Source organism: Phyllostomus discolor, chromosome 3, assembly GCF_004126475.2.
Source record: "Phyllostomus discolor isolate MPI-MPIP mPhyDis1 chromosome 3, mPhyDis1.pri.v3, whole genome shotgun sequence".
Lineage (NCBI taxonomy): Eukaryota > Metazoa > Chordata > Mammalia > Chiroptera > Phyllostomidae > Phyllostomus > Phyllostomus discolor.
Window position 1 is genome coordinate 160,615,960 of NC_040905.2, and position 14,049 is coordinate 160,630,008.

General features: G+C 39.1%; 1 protein-coding gene across 1 annotated transcript; it reads right to left on the reverse strand.

The window, feature by feature from the left end:
- Positions 1–10,047: 10,047 nt before the first annotated feature.
- On the reverse strand, positions 10,048–10,679 carry TPD52L3 (TPD52 like 3). Its single transcript, XM_036020052.1, has one exon. It carries the CDS (start codon positions 10,606–10,608, stop codon positions 10,048–10,050), a length of 561 nt encoding a protein of 186 aa, XP_035875945.1. The 5' UTR covers positions 10,609–10,679.
- Positions 10,680–14,049: the final 3,370 nt, after the last annotated feature.

The following is a 14,049-nucleotide window of genomic DNA, read 5'->3' on the forward strand; positions in this document are numbered from 1 at the left end:
TACTTTTACTTTTTCTCTTAGATTTCGAAGCAACACTTCTGCTTTGGCTCTACAGGAATCAATGGAATTTTTGGTCAATGACCTCAGAATCCTTTGAGACCTAGCCAGAAGGAAGGGAACATGTTTCTTTATCTCTAGAATGATCAAAAGGCAATACACAAAAGCTCTCAAGCAAAAAGGACATGTAATCTCTCTTTGTCCTATAGACCTAACAGTACTCAAAGACATCAATATATCTTCCTCTGATTTGAGATTTGCACAGGCAACTCTGCCTAGATGGCCCAACAGTTAGAACATTGTCCCAATATGCTAAGGTTGCGAGTTCTGTTCCCAATCAGGGTACATACAAGAATAAACCAATGAGCCCTGGCTGGCGTAGCTCAGTGGATTGAGTGCGGGCTGGGAACCAAAGTGTCCCAGGTTCGATTCCCAGCCAGGGTACATGCCTGGGTTGCAGGCCATAACCCCCAGCAACCGCACATTGATGTTTCTCTCTCTCTTTCTATCTCCCTCCCTTCCCTCTCTAAAAATAAATAAATAAAATATTAAAAAAAAGAATAAACCAATGAATGCATAAATAAATGGAACAACAAATGGATGTTTCTCTCTCTTTCTCAAAATCAATTTAAAAAGGAAAAGAAAAAAGAGAGTTGAACATGCAATTCCCATAACATAAGATGTGGAGCTGGAGGATTTCAGAGTTTGGGAGCTAGGAGATGATGGGTTGTGAGAAGCTGAGAATTCTTTCTTGATCATCTTCAGAGCAGCTCCTGGTACATTTCCTTACGTTTTCATCCACTGACCATAATAATTTATCTTCTTCTTTCTCCCTTCACTGACACAGATAATTTTTTTCTTCCAAGAAGAATTTGTCTCTTCTCATTTTGGATAAGAACAAGGAGTTCTCTATACTTGCCTGGTCCTGAAGCATATACATGAACTTTGTCAGGTACTCTATAGAGTAAAGAACAAAAAAGTCTCCTGACTCCCTTCTCAATATTGCAGGTAGGTTCTACAAGTTAAGGTCAAAATCCTAGTTAATAGTTAAGGAACAATTAAGGAACTGGTGCAAGGTTTACCCATATTTCATAGGGGATCATAGAGTTAGGTTGTAATGATAAGCATTTCATCAAGTGATATGGATAGTGGAGGTTTAGGAGTGAAAAGAAAGACAGTAGTGGGTAAAATGACTGTGTGAGTAGTATCCCTAGTGCTGAGGAGAAGCTGTGAGTGGGAGGAGATGGCTGTGAGAAGTGGTGTGTAACAGTTTGTCTTAATCTTTCTGTCTCTATTCCTTTGCTCTAAACACTCCTACAACAACAGAATCCTCAGATGCTAGGTTTGACTGCTCAGAGACTTCTAAATGCTAGAGGGAATTCAAGAGGTCACATTCAGGAATTATACTACAACTATGATGCCACGAAAAGGATCCAGGGAAAGAGGTGAAATCCAAGTGCTAGGCTAGAATAGACAGTGGGGAAAGCTAGGCCAGAGCAAGAGATTCCCAGAGGAGCCTGGAGACACTACCAGGTGCTACCTGGGGGAGTGCTATAACCATTTCCTTTTCTAGGTTTCTCAAGCACTAGAGAGGGAAGGTAACTTTGGAACGCACTGAGTAAACTCTCCTATCATTCCTAAGATCACCAGTCCTGCCTGGGCTGAGGACAAGAGTGCAAAAATAGGAGTGAGAAGCCTGTTAAACAGATACATGATCTGGTGAACCAAGCATAAGTAAAAGCCACAAGGCTTAACAACCAGGTATGTGACAGGGTTAGTCACTGTCTGCCTAAATGCCCTTAAGTTTTTAATGACTTCGTATGCTTTTTTGGTTTGGACTTAGTTTGCCTTTCTGACTCTGGCTACCCAGATCTTTTGTTGAAGTTGATATTTGTCATCATGCTGACTCCATTTTAAGTCAGGTTTCACTTACTGGCTCTGCTCTGCCTCCTTTTTGTCATATGGAGTTGGATGAGATATGAGGAGGACCCAGATAGTTCCTGGACTTCCTTCCCTCATGTCATTTATTTATTGAACACTTACTATGTGCCAGACACTGCATTAGAAACTGGGTATAATAGTGAACAAATGTGACTGAAAAATTTCTGCCTCTGTGGAATTTACATTTCTGGTGGAAGAGGCAGACAATAAGAAAGGTAAATAGCAAAAATATAATCCATGATATATAGTGTTAAAGCCAAAAATGGGGATATGGTGGTTAAGACTGTATGTAAGTTTGTTAAAAGGGGTGGCTTTTGAGTAAAAATTTGAGGAAATTTTATAAAAAGATAGCACAGATTGAGGGGCTCAGACAGCAGACATTTATTTTCTCACAGTCCTGGAGGCTGGATTTCTTAAGTTCAAAGTGCTGGTAAGGTTAGTTTTTGGTGAGATCTCTTTTCCTGACTTGTAGATGGCTCTACACTTACTAACTGTACATTTTGGGGAAAGTTACTCTATCTCTTTGAATCTTGCTTTCCTAATCTATGAAATTAGAATAATAAAGAGCCTACATTAAAGAGCTACAGTGAAGATTAAATGAATTAAAGCATATAATGCATTAGAGTAATTTCTGGTTCATAGTAAGTGACATCTCACTGTTAGCTCTTATTTCTATAAATGTTTGCCTTTTTGGCAACTATACACATTGTAAAGTAGCCAGTCTTGGGTGACTCCAAATGTGTGGCTCACCCATCTCCTTTCCTGTATGGTTCAGATGAGTTTATCAAGCTTTCATAGACAACATCAGAGTCCAAGATCAAAAGGAAAACGACATTTTAAAAAGTCCAGTAGGAAAAGACATGAGCCATTTGATCAGAACACTTGGTATGAATACCAGATCCACAGGGCCAGAGGTAGACTCAAAATTTGGTGTATAGAGAACTAAGGGTTTGGAGTCAGATGGAGTCTGAGTAGAGTTCAGAGGAAGAAGGAGAATTCAGACTAACAACAGGCCAGGAATAAATTGGGGAGTGTCCAGAATGGCTGATGCAAATGTTCATCCCACTTTCCTTAACTCCCCAATGCCATCAGGATACCTCCATGGGAAGCTGATTTACACCACCATTTTTCTTCCCTTTTTTAAAAATTTAATTTAATTATTATTATGTTTTTATTTTATTTTATTTTATTTTTATTGTATTTTTTTCATTACCATTTAGTCCCCTTATATACCCCTCCCTACCACAATCACCACACTGTTGTCCATGTCCATGAGTCCTTTTTCCTTTTCGCTCAATCCCTCCACCCACTACCCCTCACCTTAGCTGTCATCCTGCTCTCTGAGTCTTTTTATTTTGCTTGTTAGTTCAGTTTGTTCATTAGATTCCACATATGAGTAAAATCATGGTATTTGTATTTCTCTGACAGGCTTATTTCACTTAGCATAATCAACTCAAACTGGTAAGTCCATCCATACTGTCACAAAGGGTAAAATTTTCTACTTTTTTATGGCCACCCATCACCATTTTTTGGACTTCATAACTTCTCCCTGGTATTAAGTGTAGAAGCAGCCCAGGTATCAACCTGGAGGTGTCTACTACTTCTATATGCTCTGGCTTCCTAGCCCTGGTTTTTGGGACTGGAAGGTAACACATGAAGGTGGATAAAGCCTAGATGGACCAGGCTCAGCAAGGATTAGTGGAAGGCAAGATGAATATGCAGGGACTGGAATAATTTGATGTGAGCTTTCATAAGGTAAAGATTTTGAATATGCTAAGAGAGACATTGTCCAGTTTTGTGCAGTGCTGAATGGAGAAGATGTTCCATCTCTAGTGCTGTCTCAACCTAATGGTCATTGGTGCATCTGAAGGTATTTTATATCTCCATTTGTAGTCTATGGCTTTTCTGGGTGCCAACAATGAAGGTGTTGTTAATGATTAGCATATACAAGGACCAGCAGAAGTAATGCCTTCTTGAATGTGGTTGGTAGGGTAATAATATGGGTGTCATAATTTATAGTTTTAATTTGAACATTTCACCTAAAATGTCATATGGTATGCTTCAATGTGGTATTGTTATGTTACAGAATTACATACTTATGATTTTGTAATAAAAGATTTTGTAATAAAAAAGGGTGTTATTTGTTCTGGACCCTGTATTTTGGGAATTTGGAGTTAATGATGGCCTGAAAGTTAGAAGAGCCATAGAATAGTGTATTTTGGGTGGTAGAGCAATTCAGTGAATTATTACATGATATTTTTGTGGTGGTGAGGAATGTTGGCTAGCTAAATTATAAGAAGTATTTAATAGGTGGCTTGTAGGCACTGTACCCTTTGCTTGTTTGTGCAGCTTAGGGGACCATTTTCTATTGTTAAAGCAGCTTTCTATTGCCTGATTTTGTTGTATAATAAAGAATTTGGCTGGTCTTTGTCTTGCTTCCTTGGAGGAAGCTTCTAAACCTTTGGAATTCCCTGAATAATAGGAGTTTCTTTGTTATTCATGATGGGGCCCTGGGTAGGTGAGAGCTGGTCATGCTAGAAAGATCTGGCTATGTGATTAGAGGTTTGGGGATGTGAGCCACATGATATCAACCTCACCTCCCAACCTCTGTAGAGGCAATTATGTGGCCAGTGATTCAATCAATCATACCTATCTAATGAAATCCCAATAGAAACTCTAGACACCTGAAGCTTGAGTGAGCTTCTTAGGTTGGTAATCATATATTGATGTTCTGGGATAGCAATGTGTGCTGAAGACGTGGAAACTTCAGATTTTCTCCCAGGTCTCATCCTGTGTCTCTTCATTTGGCTAGTCTTGATTTATATCCTTTATAATAAAACTATAATCATAAGTATAGTGCTTTCCTGAGTTCTGCAAGTCATTTCAGTGAATTATGGAATCTGAAAAGGTTGTAAGAGCCCCTAAAGTTTTGTAGGCAGTTGGTCAGGAGTATGGCAGCCTGGGTTACAACACAGTTTCTAAGTCAATATGAGGATGTTTGAAGCCACACTACCAAGTTAAAATGTGAAACAAAGGAGAAGCTAATTATGATATGAAGCCAAACTTTTGTAATTAAGAAGGAATCAGTTTCACCAGGACTTTTTATGAAGTGTTCATAGTCACTGGTAAATAGCTATGCTAGGTCTTAAGTTGTGTGGTGGATGCATGGGTGTTTGTTTTGTTATCATTTAATTTTGAATTAAGCCCCATGAAGGCAAGGATTTTTTTTTGTCTATTTTGCTCACTGCCAAACTCTTAGCATCTAAAATGTGCCTGGAACATAATAGATGCTTAATATTTGTTGAGTAAGCAAATAAACTCTTTCACGATTAAAAAGATTAACAACATTTTAGGAATAGAGTTTCCTTTTCTTCTCTGGCCAGGGTGCCAGTGATTCCTTAATTTGCCCAATGTTTCCCCAGACTGTCACTCTGACCCATAACTTTATTAGTGGGAATAAGTGATTTCTGTCACCTTAAAAACCAGGGTGATTATTTTCTTTTTTGGCATGGATATGAGACTTGAGGAGTATTAGAGAGAATTTATGTGGTGGTTAAGTTTTGGTATCAACAACCAGCTCACCTTCACTTCTTTGAAATTGTATCCTGCTCTCAGCCCTGGCTAGGGGTAGAGTCTAGGTGGTCCATGGCAACTCTGCATGTCTGCTCTGGTCTCCTTTCAGTAGATCATCTTCTGTGCTTGGGTATGTTCCAAAAACAGCAACAACAACAACAAAATCCCCATCTATATGGCTGTATAGGCCAGTTCCCATCTGATTTTTTTTTCATCTCTTAGTTCTTATATTCTAGAAAGAAAGTTTGGCTTAGCCAAGTGTATAAATTTTTCCTCTAAGTTAGATAACCTTGTCTTTTCCAATTAGCTGCAAGTTATTGGAAGTAGGAGAAAGAAGAGAAAGGTCTCCTTGGAGATGTGGCACCATATTGGATTCATCAGTGTGGATCTTATGGGGGTGAGGCCAGGTAGCAATGACTTGGGTTGAGGTGACCAAAACCTTATATTCCAGAAGAATCCACTTCCCTTGTTGAGGTGGTCAATTATTTGAGTAGTAGTATAGATAAAAAGAGAATGAACTTTTAAACTACCTGGTGAACTCTCAGGAATTGTCAGACATTTTTGACTGTCTTAGTGACTTGCTTAGTAATTTTTGGGAGATGAGTGGCATAATATATGTTCATACTGGCTAGCCATTCCAGCATCATCTGGAAGGCATTCTTTCACTTATCATTTGGCTTATTTGAATAAACCTGTAGGCACTGGAAGTCGTGCCATCACCGAGCCTCCTATCAATGGATCTGGTCAGTATGAATGGGACATGGTCTCAAATGATGACTGTATTGAGGCCCCATAGTTTTCATAGAGTGACACTCATTTTTTTCTTTTTTTTGAAGTTTTTAAAAAGGTTTTATTTATTTATTTTTAGAGAGAGATAGAGGGAGGGAGAAAAAGAGGGAGAGAAACATCAATGTGTGGTTGCCTCTCACGTGGCCCCCACTGGGGACCTGGCTCGCAACCCAGGCATGTGTCCTGACTGGGAATTGAACCAGTGACCCTTAGGTTCACAGCACATGCTCATTCCACTGAGCAACACTAGTCAGAGCTCATTTTTTTTCTTATATTGGACTTTATGGTCAAGAACTGAATTTCCATGGCACAGGTGTAACTGACCTCATTCCCTAACAGTATCAACAAGTGGCGTCATTGTCCCCTTCATGGGTAGGGCTATCAAGCACATTGCATAGCACTGTAAGAAGAGCTATATAGTTCTGGATCACTGATCACTTCTTACCTCTTTTCAGTCTATGCAAGCAGGTATATAATATAGTTTCTCCCAAGTCTAGAGCTTAGAAGTAAGGTAGCCTCCAGAAATTGCTGGTGAATTTCTTTGGGGGTGATGATAGCAACATGACGGGGTATTGTTATGATGCTAATAAACAAGGGCTTGATACTCTGCTCCTTTCCTTGTCAGCTGCCTGGGAGTGTCTCTGTGGGAATTAGAATTTTCAGTCCTTGTCTCTACCTTCCATCTTTACTCCTTCACTCATCTGGGTGATAGAAGACAAAGAAAATTGGGAGATTCAGGTAATATTTTTCCAATATCCCTCCCAGCCAGTGGTTCTCATGGGTTGAGCCAGACCTGGGTATGGAGCATCTTTGAGGGGCTCACATATTCCAAGAATTATTGGAAATTGTATCCTGATGTGGCAAAGTTAAAGTTAAATAGACTGAAGTTAGGCTACAAAATGCAAATAGGGCTAGATGAGCAGAGGTGATCTAAGTGTGAAGGTAGATAGACTGCAGAATGAGAGTAAGCAATGCATCAGAAAGGTAGAAGCAAGTGAAAGAAAGGAGATCTGGAGGAAATCTTTAATTCAGAGTCCACCTGCTCATGGAGGCATTTATTTGCTGTCCATTGCTATTGATGCAGGTATGCTGGAACCCAGTAAAAGAGCCAAAAAAAAAAAGAAGTGCAGCTCCAGCATTGTTAGTATCAAGTCTTTTCAATTCTATACCCTTATCAACTCACAAATCTATCCATCCCTCTTGCCCATGCAGTTGTTTTCTAACTAAGTCTTGGAGATTCTACCTCTTAAATTTTAGGTCTGAATCTATTTCTATGGTGACCAGAGTGATCTATCAAAAACACAAATTTGATTTAAATATGTTCAATTCCTTCCCATTTCCTACAGGATTAACACTAATATATGATTTAGCACATAAGATTATTTGTGATCTTGCTTATTTCTCCATCCTTATCTTTCACCACTTACCCTTTTCTCTCTAACCACAATGGTTTATTTAGGTATTACTTGAAACATGACATTGTATTACATTCCTTCATGACTTACTTCCTCTGGCTATTATCTGGAATGTTCTACTTTTATCTGTCTAGCAAATTCCTACTAATCCCCTAAGATTTTCTGTCTCTATGAATTTTTTTGAACCTACTAAGACAGAGATGAACCCCTTTTCCCACAGACTTTCTCTGTTTTAGCACCTACTGAAGTGAATTGTAACAATTTGAAAATCTGTTTTTAGAGAGCATGCCCAATGTCTAATTAATTTCTGTCCCTCAGAGCCTGGCACAATGCCTGACACATAGTAGGGTCTTATATTGTCTTTGAATAGAGAAGTAAATGCTTTCTTTAAAGGCATTTTAAATTTGCCAACCAGTTCATGCTGTTGATAATCTTTTGGATCAAACACTTGATATCTGAAGTATATGATATAGATTTATTAATTCAACAAGTATTTATTGAATATCTACCCTAAGCCAGGCATGAGAATACAATGGTGTACAAAAATAGATATGTTCTTTACTGCTCTCAATGCGTTGAGGATTAATTAGGAGAAACTGTTACTATATTTGCTTGAGTTATTAAATAAATATATTCTGGGTTTGGCCCATGATGTCAGTCTGAGGTTTTCCCCAAACACAAGGTGTTCTGCAGTATGGGGTCATGTCTGCCTGTTGGACTATTTTGGCTTTATGTATGCTGAAAGTTTGTCTCTAGTTCTTCAACATAGAAAACCATTTGGGTTGAAAAACACAACAAAATAAAAAACAAGCATAAAATAATTGAACATCTTGTTTTTATTCAAGCAAAACTTTGTCTTCAGAAATCTGTGGAGGGTTGGGATACATCAGTGACTACAGTTTACTAAGTGCTTTTGCATTTATAGTGGTATTTGGATCTGCTAATAGAAAAACCAAAGGAATATAGGGGGAACATTCAAAACTCAACAAAATAGGATTACCTCCTTAGACTGGATGGACTGCCTTTAGGCAGCAAGATGTTATCAATATATACCTGCAAATAAATGTCCTAGTACCCCTCCGGAAAGCCATTAAGAAACAAACTTCTACCTCAGGCAGTGTGACTGGAGGAATGAAAGAAGCTGACAGATCCTGGCATTTTGAAAATGGAAAACAAAAACAAAAAACATCATAGCTCTTGTAAAAATCAGATATGAGAAAGTTCAAACAAACCCAACCAGATTCCTACTATCCAGACACCAAGGGTTGGATTCTGTTTCCTTTCAGTTGAGGTTAGCTATAAGCAAGGACAGGTGTGGAGTCAAGGTGACCAAATGATGTATAATCAGTTAGTTGTGCCCATTTAAAGGCATAACAGTCAGCATTACAGGGTATGGGTGTTCTGTTTTAAATGTTGCTTAAGAGAGGGATTTATCTTTTTTGAATTTGACTATGTTGTTTTCCCTCCAGCTCTTCAGCTGGAGGTGGTAACTAGGAATTGCTGCAGAACTGAGAAGCAACTTTCTTCCTTTTAGGTGGTATGCTGCTGTGGCAGAGACATGCCCCACAGGGTTAAACTTTAAAACCTTAATTTTGCCATATAAAAAGATAACAAAACATAAGGCAAAGTCAAGTTGCAATTTCAGCTTGAATCCAAAGTAATTAACAATCTCTTAGATTGAAGCTACGGTTATTTTGCTTAGGAGCTAAAGCTCCTAAGCTTTTAAAAAAATCAAATTTTATAAAAGTCATAGTATTATGTAACAATTAGTTTACTAACATTTTTCCCCTTTTTGAGGGTCTCAGAGAAAAATGTGTTTTCCTGATCATCTTTTTAAAATTAAAAATCATACACCAGCTGAAGCTTTCAAGTTTCGTTCTGAGATTTTGTGAAGGAAGGAGATGAGGAGGGGATAAATTTATAGATTACTTTATGTCTCTTCCCAGTTTTAAGCAGAAACCTACTTTGCTTTCTGATGAGACTTGTTTTCCAAAAAAGAGTTTGGGTTTTGACCTTAGATCCCACTAGAGCTATTGTCTTGTCCATGTAAATGCAACCTCAGGAAGGCTTGTATAATGATGCATTTCATATATCAACTTTAGTGTAAAATAATCAGTTTAGTACAAAACTTTGGATTTTCTATTTCAACAGCAGCAGATATCTGTGTAAAAATGGGCATTACTTTTCTTAAAACCAGACACTGTCCATTTCCTGAATGAACTTTACCACTGTGGTTAGGTTGCTTGTTTTGATGGGAAGAGTTGCAATTGTGTTGCTGGCAGGGAGTTCTTGCACCGGTGAGGCAGGTGGCCAGGCAAGGTTTTCAAGGGGCTCACTCCTGCTCCAGAAAAGAAAGAGAGTCATCCCCAGTTGCCATTACTAGATCATCTCCACTCCCTGGAAGTGGATCATTCCCACTCCCAGAAACTAGGGGTGGATCTTCCCTACACCCCGCTGAAGAAGGAAGGGAGTCACTGCCAAGCTCTCTGCCACCTGCAGCTCTGGACTTGATTGTCTCCACCAGACCTTCAAAGGATTTGAAGGTGGCTGACTTCTTCATGTCTCCAAGCTTCCTGCAGATGGCAGAGCCCATAGTGGACAGGGCAGCTGAGGTCTTTTGTTTCATGTAGGCATTGGACACCTGAACTTCGTGCCAGTTCTTGGACAGATTCTGCTTCAGTCCCACCAAGGCCGTGAGGCCCAGTTTCCTCTTGAGCTCCACGCAGCGTCTTTCTTTGGCAGCCAGCGCATGGCGTAGGGTTACAATTTCAGCTTCCAATTTAGTGAGCTCGGATTTGAGCTTGTTTTGCTCGCCCTCTGTGAGATCCTCTGGTTGAGTAGTCAGATGGGGTTCATATGTGCCCTCAGAGGTCTCTGTCATGGTCCCTGTCATCAACTGAGGAAGATGATCTTCGTTAACAGAGTCCAAGTCCAATTCTTGATAGAGAGAGTCGAACTCGTGGCTAATGGATAAATAATTTTGGCCGGGAAAGTCAAAATCTGGGGCTGTGGCGCCGGACTCTTGGCTGGTAAGGTTGGATGCTAGGCCTGAGGGATCCATAACTTGGCGGGTGGAATCGACGTCACCGCCTGCGGTTTGAAGACCTGGGAGTGCGGAGTGGATAACTCAGCCTGTGGGGTCAACTTCCGGGTGAGGGGTGGGGGGGTTATGAGGGGGATGAGGAGGGTCATGGAGGCGGGACCTCTGGCTGAAGGAAGCTGCTGTAGAACCCAGGCTTTGCCCTGACACCTCCCATGGTCGTAGTGGTGTTTCAACATAACAATGTGCCTGTGAGGTAGACAGCGTGGAGATTAGTATTGCAGAGGAGAAATATTGAATATTTTCCCTCCTGCCACACTAAGTGACAGGTTCTGGCCTCCTAACCAAGTCTGATTCCCCTTATGGACCTCTAAATATAACACCAGCCATTTTCAAAACCTTGAAAATCAGTTGAACTCTTTGTACTGAGAAAAAAATTATGAAAAATCCCAATATATAAAAGAAATAAAAATTGCCCCCTAGTGGGACAGGGCGTCTAGACCTCCTGGCCTCACACCCTACCCATTTTCCATTCCCAGGTTCCCAAAGTGGCCCAGAGAAACTCCTAGAGCTACACATAAAGTGAATTTGAAGTGTTCTCAGAACTCTTGAGTCCGGTAGTCACTAACATGCTCCCATGGCATGAAATATCAACAGTGCCAGAGGCTTGAGCCAGCAGAACTCAGAAAGTGAGTTTGACCAGTCACAATTGTCTGTTATGTTGGTGGGAAGAAGTAAATCTATAATAGTTGTGTCAAATTTAAGCTTAATAAATAAGCAAAGACTATTGTAGAGTGAGAATTTTGGAGAAAAGGAATGAGTCATATGCAAATGGACAGTGCATGGGCTTTTAATATTGCAGTTGTATCTTCTTTCTTTCCCAAGTGTTTGCTCACATTTCTCAAAGCAAGCCTGCCCGCATACATGGTTATCAGTTGTGGGAGGTGTTCTGCACAGTAAAGTAGAAGTAGTTGAATAGGGCCTGTCAGGATGTTAACTCACCATATCCCCCTATTTCTATTCAGAGATTCTAATTTATACAGTGGAAAAGTCAGGACTTCTATCCAGTGAGAGCAGGTGGTCAGGTATCCCATAGCTCATTGCCTGGTTGCCAATTCAAGGAATGACCTTGAGCAAAATCTGAGGTTCTAGTGATTTTGTTGGATATTCTGGTGGATTTTGCAGGCATGATCTTGTGGAACACAATAAGATCCTCAGCAAATTTCAGCAATTCACCATAGTCATGCCTGTGGAGCTATACTGAAGCATCTAGCTGGGCATCCAAACCAACTACAACTCTCCTTTGGGTTTATGTTTCGTATCCCTTTTACATATCTCAGTAGTGTTTATTGTCTTGCCTTGATTGCTCCTCCCTAGATTAAAAAATGAGGATTGTTCTCAGAACAATGAAAACACTAGAATTGGAAACATGAAGACTGATGAGGGACTTTGCTATGTATAGAGGGGCCTGGAAAGGGCAGCAAGGACTGCCTAAAAACTGTTTTGTTCCAGAGAGTGGACTTTTACTCCATTGCCTGCAGAAACACTAGTGGTTTGGGAAATGCTCTGACTCTGAACCAGAACTCCTCTTCCATGAGGATAAATGGTCAAGAACCCCCTGGATTAAGCTAAATGACATGGAACAAATTGTACATTAGAAGTTGAGATTCTAAATCACCAGATTTGATCTTGCACTTGGTTTTCCTTCTCTGGATTATTTAGCCACCAACTTCACTGCCCACTTGCTTGTTTCTATGCTCCTCACCCTTTAATTCAAAGTATGAAATTATTTGCTAAACTTTGATTCCTTTAGGTAATGATTTCCCTTGTAGCAAAATTGGCCTGACCTCTCTCAGAAACTTATTTTCTGAGTTTCCAGGTGCCAAATCAAAACATGGCTTCTGGAAAGGGGCTTTCTATCTAGCAATGTTCTGACATCCAGAGTAGACCTGGACAAATAAGTAATACAATAGAACAATTTTATTAGACTTATGCATAACCACATATAAAAGAACAGTTATATTTTATAAACATAGGTCTATCAAATGAAATTTCATTTAATTTACAGTGACTTTAACCAATTGTTTGAGTAAATTATCCTTTTTATTAAATAGTAAATAATCAAACCATTGCCCCATAGTTTTAGAATGTCACATCTCTAGATTAGACAATGAAATAATCTATATTACATAGGAAGGTTCACAAAAGGGTCATCTGGAACTGAAAGCTTTTTGATGCTATTTTGGCACTAAATACAGCCAAAAAAATTGATTTAGTAACCTACAATGAAAAAGCTCAAGAATTGTTTTGAATTCTACAGTGGTTTGTTATCCTTTGTTTCCAAGCAAGACATTATTGACCCATTTTTTTTGTAAAAAAATTAATTTTGAATTATTTCTGTAGTAAGGTTGATGGGTTCATACTGATGATCTTTCCTAAACATAAAGGTAACTGGTACTACAAAATTATGTGTTTTTAAAAAAAAATTTTAGAAGCCTATAAATTATTGAAACTTAAATTTAAAAAACAAAGCTATATCTTTCACCAGACCTGGGTTGTTTGGGGAAGAAAGAAGTGAGATTGCAGTAATTGATACTTGAATGTAGAAATGATTAGGGATTTGTACCAATAGACTTCTTTTGTTATAAAAGATCCATATGGAGCTTCCTAATTACATTGATTTATAAAGTCATCCACATTGGTGGTTATAGTTGTTTCTAAAGGATGGATAGCCCTGGCTAGGTAGCTCTGTTGGTTAGAGCAGCATTCTGATATGTCAAGGTTGTGGGTTTGATCCCTAGTAAGGACACATACAAAAATCAACCAATGAATACATAAATAAGAGGACCACAAATTGATGTCTCTCTCCAAAAAAAAAAAAAAAAAGCTGATAATTTACCCTGCAGTCTGGTCATTTGCACTGCTAGATTGTGTTCTCTAAGGCTTTATCTCTATTACTACAGAACTACTACTATGAACATTTTGTTCATTTTAGCTGAATACCAGAGAAAATGTCTAAATATTTAATTGAGCCTGAAAATAAGTCATTTGGCTGAAATCCTAATCCAGTCAGAATGTTTCAAGAGTAGGAAGAGAAAATTGGTAGTTGAGATTTTCTTTTGGAAAGCCAGAATATTACATTTGATTTGTCTGCAAGTTATTTTCATTGTCATCTCGCAGTATAGCCTAACTCCATCAATAATATATGCAATGAGTTATTCTCCCCATACTTATTGTCCAGCATGAACTGGAATATTTGCAATAGTTTACAGCTGCAAGTGTTATTTCTGGCAA